At 40.1% G+C, this 27008-nt stretch overlaps 2 protein-coding genes across 3 annotated transcripts; both read right to left on the reverse strand.

The window, feature by feature from the left end:
• Positions 1-62: 62 nt before the first annotated feature.
• On the reverse strand, positions 63-11130 carry myo5c (myosin VC). 2 transcript variants are annotated; one of them, XM_020620972.1, is made up of 40 exons: positions 11019-11130; positions 10600-10710; positions 10334-10505; positions 10101-10245; positions 9863-10019; positions 9521-9664; positions 9354-9435; positions 9103-9210; positions 8915-9021; positions 8545-8810; positions 8366-8447; positions 8128-8268; positions 7907-8029; positions 7702-7785; positions 7438-7569; positions 7219-7316; positions 7027-7113; positions 6811-6922; positions 6241-6452; positions 5963-6140; positions 5711-5857; positions 5472-5636; positions 5255-5348; positions 5112-5175; positions 4712-4986; positions 4549-4612; positions 4378-4458; positions 4081-4261; positions 3886-3979; positions 3403-3466; positions 3160-3328; positions 2992-3076; positions 2812-2904; positions 2466-2620; positions 2083-2172; positions 1820-1970; positions 1436-1721; positions 1175-1349; positions 1008-1088; positions 63-873 (listed from the first exon to the last, which is right to left on the reverse strand). In XM_020620972.1, the coding sequence occupies exons 1-40, from the start codon at positions 11043-11045 to the stop codon at positions 721-723; spliced, it is 5235 nt and encodes a 1744-aa protein (XP_020476628.1). In that variant the 5' UTR covers positions 11046-11130; the 3' UTR covers positions 63-720. The 2 variants fall into 2 exon arrangements, with proteins under 2 accessions (XP_020476628.1, XP_020476619.1); XM_020620963.1 differs by having other exon boundaries at positions 5930-6140.
• Positions 11131-11531: 401 nt separating this feature from the next.
• On the reverse strand, positions 11532-26400 carry LOC109974139 (unconventional myosin-Va-like). Its single transcript, XM_020624181.1, has 40 exons — positions 26188-26400; positions 25729-25839; positions 24977-25148; positions 24552-24696; positions 24312-24468; positions 24079-24222; positions 23587-23668; positions 23354-23461; positions 23118-23224; positions 22712-22977; positions 22526-22607; positions 22295-22435; positions 22032-22157; positions 21444-21527; positions 21016-21141; positions 20581-20678; positions 20399-20485; positions 20201-20309; positions 19867-20078; positions 19612-19768; positions 18928-19167; positions 18549-18794; positions 17931-18024; positions 17712-17848; positions 17395-17508; positions 16966-17100; positions 16764-16820; positions 16399-16626; positions 16219-16286; positions 16053-16127; positions 15778-15976; positions 15489-15582; positions 15252-15395; positions 14978-15132; positions 14810-14899; positions 14568-14718; positions 14164-14446; positions 13651-13825; positions 13487-13567; positions 11532-13369 (listed from the first exon to the last, which is right to left on the reverse strand). Exons 1-40 carry the CDS (start codon positions 26212-26214, stop codon positions 13217-13219), a joined length of 5460 nt encoding a protein of 1819 aa, XP_020479837.1. The 5' UTR covers positions 26215-26400; the 3' UTR covers positions 11532-13216.
• Positions 26401-27008: the final 608 nt, after the last annotated feature.

The raw sequence follows: 27008 nt of genomic DNA on the forward strand, positions 1-27008 counted from the left end.
TAAAAAATAACCACTTTTTTGGCCAAGTATGTTACACACACACACAACCAATTTGTCTCCGGTACAAAACCGAGGCAGCTCTCTGACTGATTGAATCATTAAAAATGTTTTCATATTCAATATCTCTTACAGTACAGTTTTCTAATCGACCTTGCAGAATACTGTTGTTTCACTGAGTCCATTTTCACTTACACACCGTTACAAACACTGAAGTCATGCCCTCAGTGTCTGGGGAATTTATAGGACTTTTATCAACCTAGTATATACACGCATTCGCTATGTTTAAAACAACAACAAAAAAGTAATGAAGGATTCATTCTTTCCCGCTAGATCTTTAGTCACAGCAGCACAAAGGAGGTGCTGACAGTATTTAGACCTGGATGCTGGGAAATAAGATTTAGGGCTGTGATGATTTTTTCATTAAAGATTAAACTGCCAATCCAGAGAATTGGTAGAAATGCAATTATCAAAATAGCTGCCACACATTTGGACCAACTAATCAATTATGTGACTATTCCTTGCAGCTCTAATAAAATTCAGTACAAATATTTGATTGAATAAATTGAGAGAGGGGCTGAAGTTGGAGATATGACCTCAGTTTTTCTTAAAATGCCAACAGCACTGAATTTTAAATATGTGGTTTAGATTGTTTTTATAGGTTTACATATTTATGTATATACAATAAGATACAACCATATCCATCATAAGGAATGAAAGGTGTCAGATCCTGGTTAGAAAGTCCAGATGAAGACTGCTTGGGATCTGCAGCAGCTCTAGAGCCTGTGAGGACGGGCAGAAGGGAAATGTGACCTGGAAACGATAATCTGTATCCAGCATCAGCTGCGTGGACCCTTCACGATCTTGTAGTAATGACTGCAAACAAGAGCCAGACATTTGTAGTGAAGTGCAATATGGTAGGTGAACGTGTATTTCATAAAACTATCCAGCATATTTTAAACTGGAAAGTCTCAATATATTAAAATTTGAAAATCAATAACGGGACTTACGTGAACCTTGCGGACAAATGATGACATTACCCTTTTTTCAAAATCATCAATAGGTGTATACGAATTCAAAATCTTCACAATCTAAAAAATTCAAATGTATGTTTTGGTTTACAATAGAGAGAAGCTGGAGTTTCTACTGTCTTAATGTGTACAATATGGCCAAGTACCTGAACAGGGTTTAGTTCAGTGCATTTTTCAGTAATCTCCTCAGCATCGCCATCAGTGGACTTGCTGACTTGCAGCAGCCAGGCAGCCTGGCTCAGCGGCTTTAGAGTGTCCATAGCATTAGAGCTTTGAAGTTCCTTCTCCTTCAGCCACTCCTCCAGGTAACTGATGTTACATCTAAAGGAACAAAGACACTATGACACTAAGCTTTTTTTCTGCCAAAAATACTCCTTAATTCAAATATTGCAACCTCAACCACAAACCGGATTTGCATTCCCTTCCTGCAGGAACACATATCTTTGCGGAGCATGATGCTGTTGAGGGTGGTCGCGCACACTAGGAAGAACAGTTGTTTAACAGCCTGTTTGATGAGGCCCTGCTCCATGCCATGCTGCATCATGGTTAAGTGGAAGACACTGAGCTGTTGAATAATGGAGGAGATGGTGTAGGTCTCTGATTCCTCGTAGATGCTATTGGAACGTTTCCTGAAGCCTGTTGGCTTCATGCTTGAAATCCCCTGTAAACTCTCATGCTCCAACATGCCGGGTACTGTTGGTCATGAAAAATAAAGAAGCACATTTTAGGATGCTTAAAAAGGTTACCAACAATTTGTATCCAACAATAATCAACTGTGTTCTGTAAAATACCAATCGCAGGAGTGAGGGTCTTTTCCATGACTGTAATAAACTGGTGGTAGATGTGGATGGCCAGATCACTGAGGATCTGCCTGTGTTCTGACAAATCAAACTTCTGCAAACAGTTCTTTTTTTGGCGAGGAGTACTTTGTTTCATGAACTCCTTTTGTGAACAGACATCAAAAATAACAACAAAAAAAAGTCAAAACATGCCACAGAATAGGACAGACAAAAAGCATAAAGTGCCACGAGGGATAAATCCAGTAAATCTGTACCTCTTCCCCACTGTACTGCTTCAGGCAGTTGAGCAGCTGGTACATGTTAGAGAGCCAGAAGGACAGCAACTCAAAGTCTTTGGGGTGACTCTGAAACAGAAACGTGACAGCCGTGTTTTGTTTTTATTCATTTCCAGCAACTCTTACAATTCTACACAGAGGTGTCATTTCATTTTATTTATGCCACTTGTAAAGTTTACTTTTACTTTTAATTTTACTCTTGTTGCTTTTTTATCATTCTCAACAGTATTTCAAAGTCAAATTACCAGAATAAACTAAGCTGCTGCCAACCTACAGGCTATGTGGTCATGAGTAAAAGCTTCCTCTTCATTTAGTAGATCTACAGTAGACATACAGGCTAACAGACTTATAATCAACCTCACCATGATAACCTTTTTGACACCACCGATGATTGCATTCATAAGAGACTTGAGTTTGGCTTCATCGTTCAGGTAGTCAGCATGGCGGACACACATAAAGAGGACGTAAGCTGGCAGACCAGGGATCATGCTCACCACCACACCTCTGGGCTTCAGGTCTGTGGACAGTTTGTCACATGTTTGTAGGATGAACATTACTTTATTCATTCATTCAGTTATTGTGATTTCTATATGTTTATTCCTTCTCAGTTAAGAGAGGAACAAGACTATGCCAGCAATGGGAGAAAGGCACATAAACTCACATAACAGACTTTAATCTGACTATATTATTAGTACAGAGGAAGAATACCAAGAATGATGTTTTGAATGAGCCTGGGTTCGTCCTCTCTCTTGTACTCCAACATGCCAAGATAATCTTTGGGAACAGAGGGCGTAGACTTGGCTGTGTGAAAAACAACGAAGCATTAGCGTGGAGTAGTTAGATGTATGTGACAATTAACGTGTACAAGCCACAACCCTACAACCATACCTTTCTGTGATGCTTCAAGGCTCTTTATTTGATACTGGAGTTTCTTTATTAATCTGTCTTTCTGGTCGAGCTGCTCTTCAAAGTCCTGGATGAAAAATAGAGCCTGTTTACTGACTAGACATGAATTCACACATTCATACTGTAATTAATCTACTTATCCATGTATACCATGTTCTCAGCTGTTAACCGTGAAGTCTCCTGTCTCAGTTTTCTCTTGGCCTCGCTCTCCATTAGCTGCTGTCTCTTCAAGTGATCATTCTCCTCTTCAAGCTCCTCTACTCGGTCTTGAAGGTCCCTCCTTATCTCCTCCAGCTCTTCAGCTTTTCCCTCAAAGAGCCTAATAAAAAAACAGACTCAGAAATGGCTATCCCAACCTCGGTCAAGAAACAGACTCCACTCTGAGTATTTTACCTGCGCTGTGCTCTCTCTTCTTCAATCTTCCCTTGAAGAATGTTGGTGATCTCCTCAGTCTTTTCTTTAAATAAATCAGACAAAAAAAATTAACAAAGTAATATTTAGAACATCCATTATCTATATCACTCATCCTGAAGATGGACACGAATCCCAGCTGACATTGGGCAAGAGGTGGGTTACACCCTGGACAAGGTCGCCAGTCTATCACAGGGCTGACACTTAAAGACAAACAACCACACCTACAGGCAATTGAGAGTCAACAATCAGCATAAGCTGCACGTCTTTGGAAGGAAGCTAGAGAGCCCACACAGACACTTGGAGAACATACAAAGCCCAGGTCTTGAACATGGAACCTCCTTATTGTGAGGTACCAGTACTAACTACTGCGCCACCATACCACCCTCAAGTAGAACATTCAGCTGTAAAAGAGCTTTATAATTAAATTCTTGGACAAAAAAAGAAAAAGAAAATCATATCAACCTGCTAATTCTCTCTTCTGCTCTATTACTTGGATCTCCAATTCATGGCTTTGTCTCTGCAGCTCTGAAACCTGCAGTTTCAGTTCAGGTATAACCTGTGGATCATGTTAAATAAAGGAAACGACAAATCATAATATGTACTGCACCTCATCTATCCAACAAAATGAAATATGGATTCAAAAATTAAATAATGCACCGAGTTCTCACTGCTGAGCCTGGACACTTCTTGGCGAATATTCTCAGCGACATTACTTTTCTCCTGGAACAGCGTTTGCAACCTGCTGTTCTCCTCTTGAAGATGGTCCATTTTTAATTTGAAGCCCTCCACTTGGGTATCATAGCTGTCTTTCTGCTCCTTCTGGTGGTTTTCCAGTATTCTGCCATCAAAAGTAGAATTGTGAATAACAGGGTCGAGTGTTTGCATGTTTGACACACAGATACAAAACCTATTACAACTGATATTATGAGGAATGATTTCTGTAAAAATGTAGACCTGCTAGCTTTTTGTAGGCTTTCAAAGGATCCCAGCATATCTTCCACTTCATCAATCTTCTCAGAGTCATCTGGAGTTAACCTTCAGAGAAACATTGTGTGAGACTTACTGCTGGATTACATGGGGAACAACCATGTGAGAGAAAAGGAACACTGAAAATATTTAGATTACCCCAAAAGAACCTGCTCCGCAACAACACCACCAAGAAGTTGTCTCACAATCTCGTTCATTTTAGCTAAAGAAAGATAGAAAAATATTAGAGGTTCATAAAAAATGCTATCTTCATTTATGTATTAACATAAGGAACTGATTTTACATTACAAAAAGTCTGTACCTCTTGCTTGTTCAGACTGCTGCTTCATCTTTCGGTTCATGTCATTCCTCTGATTTTGCAAGTTGCTCAGATCTCTGCGCAGCTCAGGAATGACCTTGACGTGCTTGGTGAGCTGGATGACTTGTTCCTGCAGGTCAGAGTTCACCTGCCCCCCCTCCTCTAGCTTTCTGTGAAGATTGGCTCTCTCTTCTTTCAATCTCTTAATCTCCTCTTTGAGAGTTCCTGCCTCCTTCTCATGGTCCTGTCTCTGTATCACAATGTTGTTCTCTGCAATTCTGCCAAAAATACTTTCATGAACAATATGAATAACTGAAGAGTTTGAGCTAAAATTTGCATTTAGCTGAAAGAAATACTTCCTTAATGCTGTAAAGGAGGTTGAGTGCACATTTTCATTACTTACTTTTTAAGTCTTGTTTCATTTTCTTTCTCGTCTAAAAGATTCCTCTTTATTTGATCAAAGTTCTCTGTAAGTGTAAAGCCAGTCATAAATTTGGTACATATTACAATATGAGAGGCATACCTTGCAAGCTCTACTTCTATTACCTTTAGCCTCTTTGATGGAAGCTGCAAACTGTTTCTCCAGGTTCTGTTTTTCAAGGGTTAATGTTTCTATTTCCCTTTGAAGCTGTGCAATTGTCTGGAGCAAGAATAAAAGTATGTTTTTAAAAAGCTCATGAAATCTACACACCATCAAATAAACAGAAAGCCACAAGGACTTTAACAACTGTATTAACTATTTAGGATTAACTTCAACACTGACCTGATGAGCATCTTCTTTCGCTTTCTTCTCTCTTGCCTCCAGAGATGCTTTCTGGTTGTTTGATTTTTCCAGCTGTACCTCCAAACCCTGAAGTCTGTCCATGGTTTGAGAATGGGTGTTGGCCAAGCTGGTGAATCTTTCCACCAGTCCACAGTTTTCCTTATTCTGTAAGGTTACAGGATTTATATACGACGTCTATATTAAAGCCGCAGCTGAAATGACTTTGGAAGTGTCTCTACCTGCTCTTCGATTTTCTTCCTGAGCTGCTGCACCCTGTAGGACAGCTGGACATTAAGCACCAGCCGACGCATGGTTTGAAATCGCCGTCGAACGAGCCATGCTCTGGCATACTTTTGGAGAACCAGGGCTTTGTGCTCCTTCATCATCTGACAGATAACATAAAGGGCATAAATCTCATGAGATGACATTTTATATCTTCACACCATAATAAAGGATACAGATGAATAATTAATGATCCTCCAGTTAGTGACCTTCTTGTACTGTTTACGGGCCATCCAACCGCGTGTGAAGGCCTGGATGGTGATGGAGGCCAGACGAACTAGCTGGTAGATCTGTCTCATGCGGTAGCCTCTCCAGTGCCTCTGGATCACCATTGCTGCCCAGCCTTTCTTCAGTAAAGCAGTGAGTGTTTCAGCACTCACTGCTTTACTGTAGGTTTACAAACAAAATAAGTAGATGTAAATATAAAAAACCAGATAGATACTACAGGTGATGTAGAACAACAACACTATTAATGAGCATCTCTAACCGGATTGCCTTCTTTCTACGGATGTACTGTTGCAGGATGATGGCAGCCTCTCTCATGCGCAAGTACCTCCTCCTCTGGCTCCATCCACGGACATGTTTCTGGATGGTTACGCAGGCTCCTCGCAGTCGGTCCAGACGCAGCTTCTCTAGATAAGCTACCTGACCAGCTCGAAAGAAGATCTTTGTCCGACCAAACTTATACTGGTTGGAGTCCTGGAGGCCAAAGTGACAATAATGACACAACATTGTATTTAAGGCACCATGTGACATAGCCATGGGTGGATCCAGGGGTTGGCCAGGGGTGTTACTGATCCTTGTACAGCAGCGATGTCCCCAGCCAGGAGTAAATAAGGAATGCAGCCAAAGTTAACTAAAGAAAACACTGTGTGTGTCTCATTTTTAAACAAAATAAACAGCTAGATTCTTAATAATGTATGGTTTATTATCTCAGAACTAGTGGTTCAATTTATTCTTTACATATATTTCAAATGTGCCACCCCACTCTGCGTCTGTGCCCCAGCCTGGCCACCCCACCCAAAAATTTCTAGATCTGCCCCTGGAGGCAGCTAACCTGAATCAACCGCTGAAGCACATTTTTGCAGGTCTGTTTCTTGTCATTGAGGTCCCCCTCCTCATGGGACATTAGGATACTGTATCGGCTGTAAAATTCAATGTATGTCCACCTGCAAACAAAAAGCACATAAGTCAGTACAACACACCCACAGAAAGACGCGAATATTACTGATTCAGCTATTGGCAAGTATAGAGTCAATTAACAGAGAATCACCTGGATGGATAGCTCTCTGCACTGATACGAATAGTTTCAAGGACTCCACAGGCTCGCAGCTGCTGCACAACCCTCCTGGAGTCATATCTTAAAACACGAGAAAGCACTCACTTAAACCAAAATTACACATGTGCTCATTATTCAGGAAAATAAAGTGTGAATTATTTTAATCACAGACTCAAAAGTACTCACTCAAATGGGAGCTTTTCATCATTTGGCTTAATGCAGCGTACATAGTGAGGTGTGGTAGCGTTCAGTGTTTCCATCAGTAATGACAGGGAGCGGCAGAACTACATTGAATCACACAGTTCATGAGAAAGAATGACGAGAGTCATATACAGACTCACACCTGCAAATACTGGAGTGGTGCTTTTATAATCTCCAGTGAGCAGTGAGAGTAAACATTCTCACCTTATTTCCCACAGAAGTCCTCAGCTGTTTATTGGCTGGTTTCACTCCAGGCCTAGCAGGCCTCACTTTGACACCTTTACTGGTCACGGTGCTTTGTTCCTCCCCTTGGAAAAAGCTGGCCAGAAAAGGAAACTGATAACAGTTGCAAGCAGGAGAGAGATGTTAAGGACAAATCTTTCATAACAGACAAACATTTTTGTTTTTGTGACCATAGTTGTGTTAAAAAAAAAACTAAAAAGCTGTAAAAGCAGGTCAGTTGATTACCTTACTGACTCTCATAATCTCAACCAGTTCTTCATAGAGAGCGTCTCTATTCTTCTCAAGAAAGCCCCTGCACTGATATTCAACCTGATAAGGGAAACACACTGACATGGTTTAAAAAGTATATCTGCTAGGAATCCAACCAGATTAATTATTAATAACAGTAAGAGTCATTTTTGTGTTTCAAATTTAGCTTTGGGGACTTCACCTTGTCTGCAAAGTGTTGTATCACAAATGCCTCATTTGATAACCTCGGCTTCTCAAATAGAGGACTGGCATCTAAGTAGTTGTACAACTTTTGCAGCCAACTCTGATCAGTGCCCTGAGGAAACTGTAAAGTAAGGGGATATACAGTGTGAAACAGAGGTGATTAAAACACAATCAGAGAAAAGAAAAATGTCATGTCACATCACATTTGTTCAGTCTTACCAAACATTCTTCATCAAGCAAGTCAAGGATTCCCATCTTTGCTTCAATCAGGTCAATGACCGGCTGGTTGTCATAGAAATCTATCAGCGTCCATGGGATGTCCTCTTTCATGTACTCCTCCTGCTCTAGCTTGAACACGTGCTTATTGAATATAACAAAGACAAGAGAATAATCCTCTGAGCTGATAAAGGGGTACATGCAGTACTCTGAAATAACCAGGTATAATGATGATGTATACCAGGTTAAACTGCTGCTGAAGCTTTTCATTTGCATAGTTGATACAAAACTGTTCAAAGCTGTTGATGTCAAATGTTTCAAAGCTGAGGACAAAAAAACATCAAGTTCAGGTCAAAAATGTTAACTAAAGAAATTAGAATATGTCAAATACTAGAAGGAAATATGTTGTATCTGCATTACCCATAAATGTCCAAAACACCAATGAAAGCATGTTGCTTTCCTGGAACCTTTAGTGCTGTGTTTATCCTGTTAATAATACAGTCAAAGAGATGGGCATAGATCTGCTTGGCTAGAGCATCTCTGGCATTTACTGCACGCTCCTTGGACACCGGCTTCACCACTGTTTCAGCCACCAGAACGATCCTCCGATGGCACAGCCAACGCACCAACCTCTCTGTGTTCACACCCAGCAACTCACAGAACACTGCAAGGTGTGGGTCACTGGGCTGGAAGATAGACAAATCACATTTTGTATTTAACCTGGTTAATGTTTGACGACCTAAGCTTGAACAGAAAAAAGCTGTTTAAGGCTTGTTGAGTTAAGACTCACTGGAACTGATGATTTGTCATCTCCCGAGTGTCTGATTTCCACATTTCCCAAATGCAGAATGGCTGCCAAAACTTTGAAAACATCTGACTGAAAGTCCTCCTTCAACCCTGGAGTATCACGGAGAGAAGGGCAAAATGATCAGAACAGTCACACTAAGAGCAATGTCACAGTATTTTACAGCTTTTTACCCAGCAATGAGAAGGTCCGCAGAGTCTCTTCCATGCCTTTCTTGTCATCTACGCCTTCTATAGTGACATCACCAGCCAAGGAGGTATACTGGAAGTTATCTGCACTCACTGCAAGTAAAAAACAATGTATTATTATGTAAGCCCACCTATGATAATGTAATCACACAATAAATGTATATAGTTTTAGTGAAGACCTGAATATTTATTCGGTGCAGGTTTAAACACCAAACACACTCAGTATTGACACTCACACAGTCTTAGGTTCTTGAACTCGGGCAGGTGAGCACAGGAACACATCTGATAGAAAATGTGATAATTTCGCTCGTTGTCTGCCTGAAATAAGAAAAATAGGGAATCCATCATTACATATCAGATATAAAACAAAAACACTCATAAGCCTCCACATCTCACACGTTACCTGAAAAACAACTCTGGATTTTTCCAAGAGGTAAGTTCTCATGTTTGCTCCAATGATTCGGTACCTCTTGTCAAAGCTGATCTCAGTGTATTTGCCAAACCGGCTGCTGTTGTCATTTCTTATGGTTTTTGCATTTCCTATTGCCTGAAGGAAAACCAAGTCCTTTAGACCTTTTCCATTTATTAGAGAAATTAGTTATCTTAATTGAACAATGCATGCATAACACTGGCAGTTAGTTTAATGTTGTCACAGTGCTGTAACATCAACTAATGCGAGAGCTCAGTGGCAACAACAGCTACATGTTGTCTGGTGAGTAGAACACCAGATCTAGTCAAATCATACCTCTGTTACTGGATTGGATGCCAGGACTTTGTCTTCAACTCGAGTCTTACTGCCAGATTTACTTACAACAGCAAAGTACCTCATAGCATACCGAGCAGACACTGTTTTACCAGCTCCAGATTCACCACTGACAATGATCGACTGGTTCTTGTTGTTTCTGAGGAAGGAAAATGTGCAATGCACTGTTAAATTTACACGGCATATTGTACTCTCTGCGGCTCTCTGAGCTCTCGTTTACCTGGCCATCTGTTTGTAAGCCTCCTCTGCCACAGCAAATATATGAGGGTCCATGTCTCCCATGTTCTGGCCTGAGTAGGCATGAATGATTGCATCTCCATAGATAGGGAGCTGTTTGTATGGATTTACAGCCACCAGTATAATACCTGGAAATGAGGAAATGGCACAGGCTGAGCCAAAAGCACAAAGAGCTCACAACTTGCACTTCAGTGTTTAGATATTACTTGACAGTACCACAGTAGGTATAGATGATCCTGGACTCCACAAATCGCACTTTGAGGTTGTGCAGGACTGCAGGTTCATGCAAGTAGCTGAGAGCTGTGAGGTCATTCTCCCCAACCAAAATGTCCGGATTGCGAAGAGGAGGGAGTTGTGGGTTTGATGGGTCAACAGGGTAGTAGTGTTCCTTTCACAGTGACAAGTTATGAATCAGATCAGATGTTGCTTCTCACCTTCATAAATCCACCATGTGAAGGCCTTATTAGCCACATTTTACTTACAGTGCCATCTTCAAGAAGCAATTCAAGAATATTATCTCCCAAATGAAAATCTTTCGTAATCTCGGCTGATTTCCACACATGTTCTGCATCTTGAATCCAGACTCTGTTGTACTAAGAAAGAATATTCCAAGAGTGCAGGTTACAAGTAAGCAATACTTTCTGAAATATTCTATGTAACACCATAAATGTAAACATTAACTAGGAAGACCCCTTTTTTCCTGATATAATAATTTGCATCCTCTGTTGTAAAATTATAAAGATTTACATTTTAAACGTTTATTTAGAGTTAACAGTTAAGCATTTAGATCTTAAATTCCACTGGGTACAGCTTCAGCAGTGACAAAGTTTCCATATGTCTCAGCAAGTTGTCAGTATGGAAATATTATTGTTGTAGTAACAACAGAAAGTGTTTTTCTTACCTCGGTGTACAGTACCAACAAAGCCATACTGATGCATTATTATTGTAAGTTCACTTGTCTCTATATTTGTTTAGCACCAGTTGTATCACAGTACTTTCCAGGTTACCAACGAAGTTCCTACCTGCGCCGTACAACAATGCCAGTGACCAAAGGCAGGTTGTACAAATTACATCTCTTTTCCGATCGTAATTTTCAAAATAATACTCAACCGTAATTAAACTTTAACCAATGGTTTACAACATATCTCTTAAATGCTATTAATTGTACCAGTCCTATATATTACTCATTTATAAATGAATATGATTAAAGCTATTCATGTGTAGTCACATTGCTATTATTACAAATAGGCCAAATATTTATTTTCTAATGGCTATTTCACTGGACTCAATTTTTGGTACCATTAATAATACTGATCTGTAAAGCATGGGTATGAATTTGAGGGTTCACAGGTTTAAGAAATAAAACACCAGTGTTAAACAAAACTATGTTTATTTAATAACTATAAATCTTTGCCTTTTTTCTTATATAGTAGTTAAAACTTTCACTTCTCCTGGCTTCTAAAATTCCTCAAATGAGATAATCTGACAGCGAAACTTTGGTTTAACCGTCTATAACTCAAAAGGCCATAATTTATTACGTGGGGTCACAAATAAAGGCTGGGAACCAAGGCTGTTTCGCTAATCTCACATAAAAATGGCAGAGCTAGGGCTTTTATTCTGAAAGCCCCATGGCTAATGCTCCACGTTTGTCTCCACTCTTACTAATTGACTTGTCGCGCACCTGTCGTGGAATTTGACTGGATGACTCCGCCTTCCCATCTTGTGACAGTGGCTTGACAGTGTGGGTGTGCTCGTTTGCTCAAGGATTCTTACAATAAAAGAAACCGGATACAGATCGCAGCCAGCTCACCCTGTCAGACGCTGCTTTGGGTAGTTAAGCAAAAATGATAAGAAGTAAATATTTCACCACCTTATACCAACTTGACTCACGCTATCAGTGCACATGCTCAACTGAGAATACTTGAGTTTTACATAAACTCTTTAACAAGGAAACGAACTCATCGTTGGTGTGCACAGTTTAGAGGTTTAAGACATGTTAGACCTTTTTCAGGTGTTAGGCATTTCCAAATACTGAGCAATAGTGAACTTGAGAAAAGTAAAAGACAAACATAGTTTAACAGCAGATATTACATAAACTGGTTGACAAGACTTAGTTCCATCAGTTCAGTACATTTTTACACTCCAAGATTACCCAACTTTTGTATTTCAAGCACTCATACAGAGCTGTTTATAAGTCTTTTGGATCAAATCCAGTCTCCAGTACTGCTCCTAAATAAGATGGAGTGTGCATCCCTATTTGGTTATAGCTATTCAATGCAAGATGTCTACTGTTAAATACAAATTTACACCTTATTACAATTATTAGTTATGCATCAGAACAGTGAATGTGTCAGCATCAGGACAGAGAAATACTAAGCACAATTAAAGTATTTGCTATTTTCTTGGGGGCTCTGTGGTGACTCACCTGAAATGATATAAACCCTTTATGCAGTTTTAAAGCATGTCAAACCATCTTACTGAAAAGTCAGCCTTCAATATGTTCAACTGCATTAAATACATACTTGAATCATTTTCTGTTCCTACACCTTGACATAAACCCCATCACTTGATGTAAGTAGTTACAAACACAAAGTTACAGACAAAAACCAGAGCCCCTGAAGCTTATCTCTGTCTTTCAACATTTAAATGAGCATGTGACATTGCAAAATATGTTAAAATTTCTCAAGGATGCTAATTTTTCAAACTCTCTCCGTGCAAGCACTCAAATTAATAATTGCAAGTTTTTCTATTGTAAAAGGTCAAATGACCTTACTTGGCTTTAGAAAGCAGTAGGAAAATCATAAATGCACGAATTAAGACAGCAGTAACACCTGTACAAACCATTAAGTGCAGTAAGAGACAACCTTTAAAAGACAGTTTTACATATTCACTGTGCATATTTTATAGTTTATATAGTTATTACTGTTTGGCTGAAACACTAATGCATGTAAGAAAACTTTCCTTATTGTGCTGCACTACCACAGAAATCAGTAACAGTGAAAACATCGGGTACAAACTTTGGTGAAAAACTGTCTTAGACATTTTTACTCCAGTAAACAGATTTCAGAGACTGAAGTGTAAGCGTCAGAGGTCACTGATCTAGATGCGAGTGAGGAAGCCGAGATTAAGGCTAGCAGGGATCTGGATGGTCTCCAGAGCCACAGGAGAGGGTGTGTAGGGGAAGGTGACACAGAAGATCTTCTTGGCATCCATCATCAAAGTAGATGACTCACCACTATCTTTCAAAAGGTTCTAAAAATATAAAAGGACATAGTAAAATAAGATGAAAATAGTATTATAAAACACAAGACTGAATATAAAAGGGCACTGCATTATTGCCAACACTGACTTAACTTTCCAGCTACTCACTTTAATAAATGTGATGAAAGTGGTTGACACTCGCTCTTCAAATTCGATCACTGGAGTGTACAAGGTCAGCACTTTTATAATCTGTCAAAACAAACAAATATGATCAAAGTACTATTAAAATATTACTACAGATGAAGATGGCTGAACTTTTACTGATGATGGACCTGTGCTGTGGTGAGGGCAGTACACATGGAGCATATAGCCTGGGCATCTGCCTCTGTCTTCTTCTTGATCTGCAGAAGCTGTGCAGCCTGTACAAGTGGCTCCAGAGTCTCCTTGGCCCCACAGTCTGCCAGCTGCTTCTCTGCCAGCCACTCCTCCAACTGCCAAACATTGTACCTGGAGCCAGAGGCATAGGGGAAACAGATCAGACTACAGGTTCCGCCCCCCATCATCAATTCTGTTATGAAACTGAAATGTGGATATACACATGCATGTTGCCTGCCATTTCAATATTACACTAATTTTATGTAAAAATAGAAACTTGAGTGGGAAATCATGGTTTAAAAACAAGACTAATGATGTGTCCTACATGTTTTACAATAAACAGACCACTAGAAATCTGAGAATGCTTGCCTCATGTAAGCAAAGAGCAATAATTCTAATCCATACTCTTCTTCCTCTAATTTCATTACTTTCAGTACAATTTCATGGTCAATGTATGATCCTTGCTTTACCTGATCTGCAGGCCTTTGCTCCAGGAGCACATGTCCTTTCGCAGCAGCAGGTGGTTGAGGGTGACCGCACAGATGATGTAAAACTGCTGCCTGACTACCTGCTTAACAATGTCTGAATCCATCCCATGCTGACTCATGGTGGAGTGGAAGAGGCTGAGACGCTGCAGGAGTACTTCCACTGTCACAGCCCCTTCCTCTGAGAAACTGGTGCTTCTCTTCCTCAGGCCTGTTGGTTTGGACCCTAAAACACTGTGGACTGTCTCATGCTCCAGCATGCTTCCCACTACATGTAACATACAAATTAGGGAGATAAAAAATATGAATAATAATTCTGCTCTGTTATGTGCAAATTTCTGAAGAACATGATATTTGTTACTATGTAAATTGAGATTATGTCTCATCACCTATTATGGGCTGCAGAATGTCCTCCATGCATTTGATAAGCTGGCGGTAGATTTGGATAGCTAGATCACTAATAACCTGCTGATACTCTGACAGTTCAAAGTTGCTTAGGCAGTGCTCATTTTGCTTAGGAGTGTTGTGTGCCATGAAGCCCTACAGTAATCAGAGGTCACACAGACATCCAGGGTTAAGTCAAGAACAATTACAGCTGTAACCATAAACATCAAACCATTCTCCATTTTACCTTGTCTCCACTGTACTGCTTCAGACAGTGCATTAACCGACATGTGTTGGCCAGCCAGAAAGACACCACTTCAAAATCTTTTCCTCTTTTCTGTAGAAACACTGCAAAAATGAATTCACAATAAATGTATCACTCAATTTGAAGAGATTAAAGATATATACACTGCACCTTAATGACCCCTTTGATGCTGGTGATGGTGGAATTGAGCAGAGTGGTGACTCTCAGATCATCATTCTCACGGTCCGCATATCGAATGCACATGAAGATGATGTAGGCTGGAAGCCCGGGAGTGAAACTGACTGCTACACCACGAGGTTTCAGATCTGAGATCACAAACATTTCAAGCAAAATACTCAGTGTCCTCTATTCCTGAAAAACATTTGCATGCAATTCTAAAAGAGTTAAGAAAATTATTAGCTTAGGCAAAACAGGTTTAACATACCTAGGACCAGATTCTTAAGTAAGCGGCTCTCGTCGCCTTTCTTGTACTCCAACATGCCGTGGTACTCTTTCTCCTTGCGGGTGATATTAACTGCTCTGACAGGAGCGTTCATCAAGGAGGCATTATTCTTTTGCTGAATGCTCGCTAAACACAGAAAGGATGTGATAGCATCAATGATAGGAATAATGTTGTGTTAATATCAATAAAACGTAAGAACACAGTGAATCATTTGATTACCTTCAAAATCTTCAACTTTTTTCATATACAATTTAAGTTGTTTTTTCAACTTGCGTAGGGTTTTATCTTGTTTGTCTTGCTGCTCCAGGAGTTCCTAAAATGATTCAAACATATTACATCAGTGTGAGAGAAAACAAAACCTGAATACACAGCCCAGAACTGTCAATGTTTAAAACCATGAAAACCAACTGCAAAGAGCAACATGGTGAAAATTAGTTTTGCCTCTTAAACTATTTCTTGTTGTGACATACAGTATATGGCAATCTGAACAGCCAGTGAGCAGACCCACCAGATTCTCATTCGTAAGCCGTGTAATCTCATGCTTCAGGCTCATCTCAACCCGTGCATCTTCAGGCAGAAGGAGGCTCTGAGCTAACAGCTTTCGCTGCTGCTCCTTTTCTTCCTTTAACTTGTTCACCTCTTCGAGCAGCGTCCTATACGTTTTATTGTGAACATGTTCCTGCTCTTGCATCTGGGACTCCAGAAGCCTAGAGAATAGCATTCAATATGAGATGAAAGTGCTTGAATTCACTAAAACAGTACAGTTTATAACATTATCATTACCTATTGGTTTCTTTCAAGCCTTCATAAGCAAGCCATAGCTCTCCATCTTCATTCAGAGTATGGACGTCAGTGGATCTGAGGAGGAGTATCAGAAAATGAAGATGACACATTCCTGGTGATAGAGTTAAACTAAAATTTAGACCAGAATGGAGCTAAGTGGCCTTACCTGTCAACATCTTGAAATGAGGGAATTTCAGTGAGATCTAATTTCACACTTCCTCCCAGTGCCGAGTCCTATAGTTCACATGGGAAAACGGTTTCCATTGTTTTGTCTAATTTAAAATACTGAATATTATTATAGAAACAGTCTCACTATAAAATGAGAATAATAAGTGTAGTTTCTCACCTTATGTTTAAGAGCCTCTTGGCGGACCATATGTGACCGGAGAAGCATCACTTCCTCTTTTCGCATCTCCAACTCCTCATTGGAGGAGTTGAGCTGTTCCAGTAGCGTTTTGTAGGGCAGAGAACCAGGGGCAGGAGGCAACAACTCACTCTTCTCATTGGTCAGAGACCTTCGCAGTTCATTTAGATCCTGCTTCAACTTCTTGTTCTCAGATTCCAGTTCTTGACACTGCATTAAGAGATTTTGAGAAACAAACAAATCACATCCCAGACAACAGTCTCAACTAACAGGATGATTTATGGTAGACATCTCCTTTTAGGATGTTGGAACAACTCTACCCCCTGAAGTATCTAACCAAGTCATACCTTCAGTTTTTCCAAGTCCAGCTCTGCCCTGCCAACAGTTTTCTGCTCCTCTGCCTCCTTTTAAGAAAAATGTACACATAAAGTAAATATTAACCATTTAACCACAAATACCAACCAAAAGCTTACCGATACAAACGTATCTATTTGTTTATTAATGCTTCATTTCACTATTAAGAAACACAGCTAGTGTTTCAGTGCATACTTTCGCCTTTTCTTGTTGGGCTTCTTCTCTCTTATCCAGTTGTTGCAACAGTGACTGTTTGTCCTGGTCCAGTTCTTTCATTCTTCTCTGGAGCTTCAGAAGGACAGGCAGCTCCACTGTGGACTGGGTCTCATCCTAGCAAAACAAAACAATCATCGGATGACTCATCTCTTTCCAAGCTAATTAAAATGCTGCATTAATAGAATTATAACAGAGAAGAACAAACAGTCCTCCCACAGCTGTTTCAAGGAATTCGTGTCCACTTTCCTGTAGGTGTTCTGCAAATTACTCAATGCAAAAACTAACACAGCTCAAGAACGCACTATGTTTCATCAACAGCAAACCAAATATCAAAGCTATATCTTGGGAAGAGGGTTATATTCAGGCAATTCAGAAAATGTACCATAAAACAGTGTAGTTTAACATTACCTCTGTTTGTATAGAGCTGTCTTCTCCCTCAGAATAGCCTAAGCTCTGACTATATTCAGACGAGTTAATGCTGTAGTTGGAGTCTGTCCCCGTGGGACCAGATTTGCTTGAGCTCTGCTTAGGTGTGACAAAATCAGAAAAGGACAGTGAGAATACAAGCACGTATTGTCAACACTGATGTCCTGTAGCATTTTACTGGAAACTGGTTTCAGTCTGCTCTGTAAGCCAGTGTGGCCATGTACAGTAAAAGAGTTCTGTATAGCTAGTGAACTTCTCGCCACCTGAAAACTTAAGTGAAGCCAAAATAAGTTCCTCACAAGATTCATCTCGTCTTTCAGGTCTCTGTGCCGCTCCTCCAGATCCAGGTGTTCACTCAGCAAACTTTGGTAGCGAGAGCGTTCTTCAGATAAGTCCTTCTCCAGCTGCTTTGTATTCTCAATCTTGGTTTTTATCTCTAAAACAAAAGGTTTTATTATTCAGTGTGAATTTAGCCATTACTGGGGGACTGTAAAGCTCTGAGGTAAACTGCTCAGTACCTGTTAACTGTTGGGCTTGTTCAAGGATTACTGTGTTCAGTTGATCTTTCTCTGTGTTCAACAAGCTGTTCTTCATATTAAGCTCTTCTATCACCTGATTTGGAGATGAGGCAAAAATCATGTGTTCCTAGTTATTATTCGTTTTCATTGGATTTCATTCAGGTTTTAGAAACTAACAGAAGCAAAGCAAACTAAGCTACTAAGTTATTACAATTCCCCAAAGTTCCCATTTTGAATTTAATTTCGATCTTTTGTAATTGAAATGCTGCCAAGTAAATTCTACCATTGTCCTCCACAGGACACCATAGCCGGTTTATGGAAACCTAAAGCCTTACCAAATAATACTCATCAAGAGAAAAAAAAAAAAAATCTTCAATTTGAGCAATACGAAAACTCTGTTGTACAGCTTGTTGTAGGAAGAGTTCAGGGGTGTGGAACACAATATGAATTAAATTAAATTTCATTGAAAAAAATATTTGTATCTCCATCAATGCTGTGTCATTAATCCCAACAATTACTACTGCGGGTAATTAAAGAAAGAGAATCATGTAGAAAATTCTAGTCAAGTTGCCAAGCAGTCAAGTTGGATTGATTTCATCAACTGTGGAGTAGGCCTACCTGTTGTATCTGCTCCTTATAGACCTTTGTCTGGCCTTCCAGGTCGTTTTTCTCTCTGCGGGTGTTTTCCAGTTCGTCTTGAAGGAACGAGAGCTGCTCCAGCAGCGAGGGAAGCGTGTCTGCTTTGGCTCTGGCCTCCTGCTCTGATCTACGGAGGTTTTCGATCTCTCTGCTCTGTTTCTCTCTATCCATGTGGGTCTTCTCCACAGTACTCAACCTCTCGCTGAGCTCTCTGTTTTCTTTATGCTGCAGGGGAGATACACACACACACATGCTCTGCATGTGATACAACTGCCAGCAACAGTATTTTTTTCTATTTAAAGGCAAACAGTTACCTAACACAGATAAAACTAGACGCCCACACTCTCACAATACACACCTGCTCATTTATTTTCTGTTGTAACTCAATAATCTTGTTTTCCATGCCAATGTTGAGCTTCTTGAAGTGCTCCACAGAGCGCGCCTCCACTTTTAGCTTCTTTAATTCTTTCTTGGCCCTGATGCGACGTACACAGCTCTGCAGAAGGATGATGGCCGCCAGTGTACGTCTGTAACGCAGCCTGGCCAGCCAACCTTTTGCAAACTTCTGGATGACCGAAGCCTTTTTCTCAAACATCAACTATAAAAACAAAGTCAAAAATAGAATGTTAAGTTTATAAGTTAAATGGTAACGACAAGACTCAGAGTAAATGTTAAGAAGAGGTGAAGTGATCCACAGGGGACTTGTACAAAATTTGGTAATCTTCCTAACATGATGGTGAGATAATCTCAACATTAGGAGTGCTTATGCATTTTATACCGTAAAACAAACTGCACTAACAACGTGTGTCTCAGTAATAAATATTTGTTGCCAGACCATTCACAGATTCAAATATAAATGTGTCTCAGTTTATTTCTTGTTGCTGTGCATGTGAATGAAATCAGCTGACAGGACGTAAACACAGGCCTAAGGTGTTGTCTGGTGATGCAATCACAGTATAATCATCTGTATACATTAGAAGAATTCTGATATACAAGTGTAAATGATGTTAAATTCAAATTCCAAATTTTATTATGCTATTACCTTATAGTACTTCTTTCTAGCCATGTAAGCCCTGAAGCAGCACTGGATGGTGATAGCTGCAGAGCGCTGCTGCTGGTAGCGTCTCTTGCTGAGCCACATACGCACATTCCGCTGAATGACAACAGCTGCTCTAGTTCTTCGCAGGAACTTAACATGACTGACAGAAAAAATAAAACATGTAAAGTAAGGAACATGCTAGAGATACTTCTATTGCCTTTAAATCTCTTATTGTGCTTATATTAAACATTCACTTACCAGCGTGCCTGGTGACCTCGCACATGTCTCTGAATGGTGATGGCAGCTTCCCTGATCCTGAGGTACTTTTTGCGGGCCAGCCAGCAGCGGATAGTCTTCTGAATGCGGACACAAGCTGTACGCAACTTGTCGGAACGCAGCTTCTCCAAGTAAGCGACCTGACCAGCCCTGAAGAAGATCTTGTTTTTACCAAACTGATACTTATCCTGCTCCTAGGGAAAAAACAAAACAAAACAAAACACAACCGCACTTGTAATGCATCGTATTTTAATGGGTCTGTAAAAGTTACATCCATTTTGTTACTGACAAATGCTTTTGTACAACTCATATATACCTTTATAAGTTTTTCTAGGACATTTCTGCAAGTCTGTTTTTTATCAGAAAGCACATCCTTTTGCTTCATGAGGACCCGATACCGACTAAAGAACTCCTGATATGTCCATCTGCAGTATTAATACAAATAACACAAGTTGACATAATTTGTAGAACATAATTGTGCAACTATTTTAGCTGTTGTTGTTGACATGCTAACCTGGATGGGAAGCCTGCTGCGGAGATCCGGATTGTTTCAAGAATGCCACAGGCACGAAGTTGCTGCACTGCCCTCACAGGGTCCAGCCTTTTTGAAAATATACAGACACCTGTTACAAAATAGTTTATACTTCTTTTGTCTGTGCTTGTTGCAGGAAATAAGAAAAGTGATATCCTCCTCACGTGAATGGAGCTTTATGGTCATTTGGCTTGATGCAGCGTACGTAGTGAGGAGTCGTAGCATTTAGTGTGTCCATCAGCAAATGCAGAGACTGCCGAAACTGAGCAAACAGATAACAACAAATCCTTTCTAAGTATGGAAATACATAAATTATACAGATATGCTTGAGCGTTAACTTTAAATGTTCAATAAAATATTTTGACTGACAGTCATTCAGCATAATTAGATTATACATTTTTTGGCAGTTATTAAATCCCTCAAAGGGCAGCTAAACCTGACACTGACCAGCTGAGGAAAACAAATATAACCTTCCATATTTTGTGCACAAAACTTTAATTGTGCATCTTTCCCCAATTTTTCATAAGGATGGAAATTATAACTATATGACACACTATTAAGCACCACCACATCATGCTGCCTCCCTGTAATGCTCTCACCTGCAGCCCAACAGTCTTCTTATTGTCCCTCTGAGTCTGACTAGACCTTCCAATGATGCTAGTGAGCTTGTTAGTAGAAATTGTTGCCTTCTCATCATCTTCAAACAGCTTCAGCAGCAAATCAAACTAAGGAGATTATTTTTCAGACATCAGAACTGCAGAATACAAAGTTGTCATTGAACAGCAGATGGCAGTATTTTCAATCTAGTGGCTGTATTTCCTCCAATAGTTAGAACTGAACAATGCTAGGGTGTGTGCCCTGAGATTTACAGAAAAAATACTCAACAGTTATTTGCTCTTGGCAGTTGAAGGGGTGCTAACATTAAAATAAACCGACTATATTTCTTACTATGACCACCACAAAGACTGACTAATTGAGGAAAACTAATAAGTGAAAATATTGTAAAAAGCTGATAAATTAGTTCAACCTTGCTCTTTTTCAGCACATTTATCTGCTCCTCATTGACTGTGTCCCTGTTTTTCTCCAGGAAACCGTCACACTGGTACTCCACCTAGACACAAAGGGCCTGGTTAGACAGTGTTTTTCGACTAAAAGAGCAAAGATCATATTCATCATCGAGACTCTGAAGAAGACTAGATAGTCCTGCTCTAACTAAATAGAATAACATTTGTGATTAAGACATAGAACTCTGACTTTGCAGACAGTCTAATTACAGTTTTGACATAAATCTCTTGGTGCTCTTGTTGAGACATGAGTCATTTGTCCGTCTGCGTTTCCACGTTTGTTCGGTTCAGAAGGTGGGCTGCTGCTGCTACTCTATCAAAGGGTGGGTGCATTTGCACCTACCAGCGACCTAGATTTCCAAATTTACCAAACATGCACATATTTGGACTTTGGAAAGAAACAAGAACACCAGGAGAATCCCATGCAGATACACACAGAATATGGAAACTCTGAAGAGAAAGATTCCAGCCCTTCTGTGTTGAATTTAAGACCTTTTGTGAGGCACACTAACTACAGAGATACAACTGTGCTTCAGGGGTTATTTAAGTACCTTGTCTGCAAAGTGGTGGATGATGAAAGCTCTATTTGATAACCTGGGTTTATCAAAGTGAACATTCTGCTTCAGGAAGGTGTTGTACAATTTCTGGGCCCATGTGTCATCGGAGCCTTTAGGCATCTATGGAAAGAGGAAATGCTGACACATCAGTTAGTCATGGCCTTACTCATAACCTCTAAGCATAGCATTGTGCAAACTCTTCCAGTGGAAAGTAGCTGAACAGACTTAGTGTGGGGGGAAAAAAACTGGTCTTTTACCTTGCATTCCTCATCTAGAAGGTCCAGGACACCCATCTTGGCCTCAATAAGATTAATGCATGGCTGGTTGTCATAGAAGTCTATCAATCGCCAAGGGATCTCCTCTTTCATGTACTCCTCTTGTTCCAATTTGAAGACATGCTGAAGGGAGGGAAAACTAAAAATTTGTTTTGGAACTTTTTTTCTTCTTTTTTAAGACAATTAGCATGTCAGGGAGCAAAAGGCACATACCAGGTTGAACTGCTGTTGAAGCTTCTCATTGGCATAGTTGATGCAAAACTGTTCAAAGCTGTTGATATCAAATGTTTCAAATCTGGAGAAAAAAAAAAAAGATCCATTTATAAATGTAACCAACATGTCTGGCTTTCTGTGGAATATAACCCCCCGCAACCCCAAAATCTGAAGATGAAAACATACCCATAAATGTCCAGCACACCGATGAACGAGTGCTGTTTTGTCGCAGATTTTAAGGCATTGTTAATGCTGCCCACAATCCAGCTGAAGAGTCTGGCATAGATGTGTTTAGCTAGGGCATCTCGGCCATTGACCGCATTCATTTTGGAGACAGTTTTGACAAAGGTTTCTGTGGTCGTCTTGAGCTTCCTGTGACATAACCAATGTGCCATTTCTTCAGAGGGCACCCCCATCAACTCACAAAACACCATCAGGTGGACATTATCTGGCTGGAAATACACTGACAATAATGATCTTAGACAGGTAAAGATCTACACATCCTCCATACAACACAGAGGCACAAAATTAACCAAACACCATTGAAAAAGAATGAGCTCGCTTGTTGTGTCCAGGGAGACTCAGTATTTACCGAGATGCTGCTTTTGTCTGCTGACTGATCTTTCACCTCCACATTGCTAAGATGGAGAATAGCTGCCAGAATCTGGTAAATTTCCATTTGATCACTTTCACCAATTCCTACAGTGGAAAAAATTATAGCTATGAATGGTGGTCAATCACATAGAGCAATCTAGAAACACAAAATGTTCATGTATAGTGTTGTCTATGTACTGTACATGCAAACCTTAATAATGAACTAACACTCACCTAACAATGAGAAGGCTCTTCTGGTATTGCGCATCTCTTTGGCATCATCAACTCTATCTATTACTGGGCTCTGACCCTGGTTAGTACAGTGGAAGTCATCTGCGCAACCTTCAAACATTAATCATATAAGACACTGTACTGATATAGACTACCTGTTACAATAGCAACCGTTTTTTTTAAATCCTTTCTAAATCATGCTGAAAGGAAAACTGATATTTTAGAGACTCACCTACCTAACCTGAAGGCTTTGAACTCTGGTAAATGAGAAGAGGCACAGAGCTGGTAGAATATATGGTAGTTCCTTTCTCCGTAGGCCTAAAAGTATTCCAAACAAATGTAGAATATTCGAAGCAGGCGAATTACATAAGTACTGCAATCATATTCAATAAAAGTGATAGCTCTTTCAACTGTAGATGCATTAATGAACTGAAAGCAGATTGCTAAACTAAGGATAAAACTGTAATCATCAAACTTAGTCTTAAATGGCTGACAGTTGCTTAACAAAACTCAATATGTTGCCATCTCTGTGAATCAATGGCTAGTTAGGCTAAACTGTTGGCTCATAATGTTGGTAAGATAAACGCATAACATGTTACATGCACATGAGCATGTTTTAAATCAGTTAACTAAAAACACAGAAGAGAGAAAGGTAGGAAGGGATATATTCAGACACTGAGGGTGTCACCTAAAGACATGCAAGTTAAATCCATACCTATTAAATTTACCTGAAACACAACTCTAGACTTTTCCAGTAAGTATGTTCTCATGTTAGCCCCAATTATGCAATGCTTCTTGTCAAATCCAATCTCAATGTACTTCCCAAAGCGACTGCTGTTGTCATTCCTTATCGTCTTGGCATTCCCAAGGGCCTAAATTAAACATATATAGAAGTATAAGGAACCTCGGTTATTTTATATTTCATAATAATGATGAATTTTTCTGCAACATTAAATGTTACCTCCATGATGGGGCTGGAGGCAAGCACTCTCTCCTCAACATTGGCCTCACCAGAAGAGCAGCTGACCGTGGCAAAGTAACGCATAGCATACTTAGCAGAAACAGTTTTGCCAGCCCCAGACTCACCACTCACTATGATGGACTGGTTTCTTTCATCTCTGCATGAAAATATAACAACACACTGTGTAAAAAAGGGGAACACTCTACTTGCTTTAAGATTTTAAATATGTCATGTCAAAACCTGGCCATCTGTTTGTATGCTTCCTCTGCTACTGCAAATATATGGGGGTCCATGTCCCCCATGTTTTGCCCACTGTAAGCACTGATGATGTCAGCTTCATAGATAGGCAGGTTCTCATAAGGATTGATGGCAACCAAGACAATTCCTAAATACCACAAGGAGAAAAATTCTCAGTTAAGACATGTAAACATGTTATCTGACATAATTTCAAATTAATGGATAGTGAATTCTGAAAGCAGTTGTTTTGCGTGCACCACTGATGCCAAATGTATATAACACAGTTTGGTGTGTATTCCTTTAAGAGCAGCCTGTACCACTATAATCAGCATAATGTACCATAGATGATGTCAAAGTGCACAATGAGTAGGACTCCAAAGTCTACAGTGACAGTGATAGTGCGAGTCAAAGGAGATGAAGCTCATTACCACAGTATGTGTAAATCAACTTGGAGTCGACAAAGCGCACTTTAAGGTTGTGCAGGACTGCTGGTTCATGGAGGTAGCTGAGAGCTGTCAAGTCATTTTCCCCCACCAGGATGTTGGGGTTTCTTAGTGGTGGCAGGTTGTTGGAATGGGGGTCTATTTTGTATTCCACCACCTAGTGGGACACACAAAGTTTTGAGTACCTACAGCGCGAGTGCTAAGATAGTAGGTTGTTTTCATTTTATAAAAACTACAAAAACTGTCAGGACGAGTGGAACAAGACAAAATCCAAGTAAAAACAGTTGGTTAAACACAAAAAACATTAGCATATTAAAGTTATCTGGCAACTGTGCTTGGCTTTTTCATGTTCACTCATTTTCATGTTCATGATAATACTTTGGCCTTGCTTATTTCCATACCTGAAGTGCATGCCCAAACTTGAGATCACAGCTGCAGGCAGCAACAACACTGTGTAAAATATTCAGCTACACTGTTCAGATATTTTCATCTATCAATCCATCTATTTTGAAGCCATCTGGTATAAAGCATTTTGCTGAGTTTCAAGCACAGGCATGCAGTGTTTGGTTTCTTTGGGAGTGCACATTTACCAAACATCACAGTTGTCTCCCACAGCACAAAGAGATTTATAAAATCCCATTGCCAGAGTTCTTGCAGAGAAACGTTCATGGCTCAATGACAGAACATCTAACACACATTTCAACCTCAGTGCCCATTTCTCCGTGTGTGTGCCTCACCGTGCCATCCTCTAGCTGCAGAGACAGCGTCTTGTCGCCAGAAGTATAATCCTTGATCAGCTCTGCTGACTTCCACACTTCGACTGCATCAGGAAGCCAAACACGGCCATACTGATGGACAGAGGGAAACGGGCCTGAGGCATTCAGTCACTGCACTTAAAGCAGAAAAGTATTATACAAAACAACTGTGACATATAGTCCCTGGCGTTGGCTGGGAAGTCCGCAGACAGAATGCGTGTAATATGGATGAATATGGGGTGTTTCAGATGGCCGACAGAGAAAACAAAGCAATAAACAAATGTATTTTAATTCAAAAGATGATCATTACACACTTGTGACTGGCACGAGAAAGCCTACCATTCCTGACGGATATAATTAGGCCTAAGGAAAAGTTAACCAAGGTTAGATGGAACAAACCGCTGAACGAGATGCACCGACAAACTAATTAAATATGCCTACCTTGGAGTAAAGTTCAGAGGCTGCCATGTCTTGGAATACTCAGTGAGCACCCAGAAACGTCCTCTGCTGACTGAGAAAAGGGTGAAACATCTTACTGACTCCGAAGGATGGAAAACTTGAACTTTTCTGGGCTCCTATCCTAAACGTGATGTATTCAGCCGGTAGGAGGATTTAAGTGTTGTCACTCAACTGCGCGTGCCCCGACCCGACACGCTTTGTTCTCGCGCGTCTTGCCTGCCTCCCAGCGGCCGCCAACGGCTCGTGTACAATAAAACCCACCCGAGGAAGGGTCACTGAGGCGTCAACATTATCGCCAGAATACAATGGAAAATCACGCCACCACACTGCTCATCAAAGCCTAATTATTTTATTACTCTGGTCATAATGTGTGAAGGCCCATTTTCCCCAGAATGAAAAGGGTTGGCCTACATTTGCTTGTATTCTCATTATAGTTAACCATACTTTCCTTATCATCAGTGCAATCAGCTCTCAAAATTTGCTGGTTTACTAGTTTTGTATATTTAACCATAACTTGTTAGACAAAAGAAAGCAAATTGAATGTTAACTTGGGCTTCAAGGAATAATGATGGGTATTGTACACATTCATTTTCTGACCCTTTATATTGTGAAAAATCAATTTATTAAAAAAGCCAATTGTTAGATCTATTAATAAACTTTATAACAAAAAGGCTCAATATAAATTAAACAAGGAACGTCTGAGACAGAGTCCACCAACAAGACCAGGGCCACAAGATGAACCATGGTTGACCTGTCATTCAACTTTACTGCAGAATACAGCATGTCAAGCTAAATTTATCATT

This window comes from Monopterus albus, unplaced genomic scaffold (assembly GCF_001952655.1).
Source record: "Monopterus albus unplaced genomic scaffold, M_albus_1.0 scaffold7.1, whole genome shotgun sequence".
Taxonomy (NCBI): Eukaryota; Metazoa; Chordata; class Actinopteri; order Synbranchiformes; family Synbranchidae; genus Monopterus; species Monopterus albus.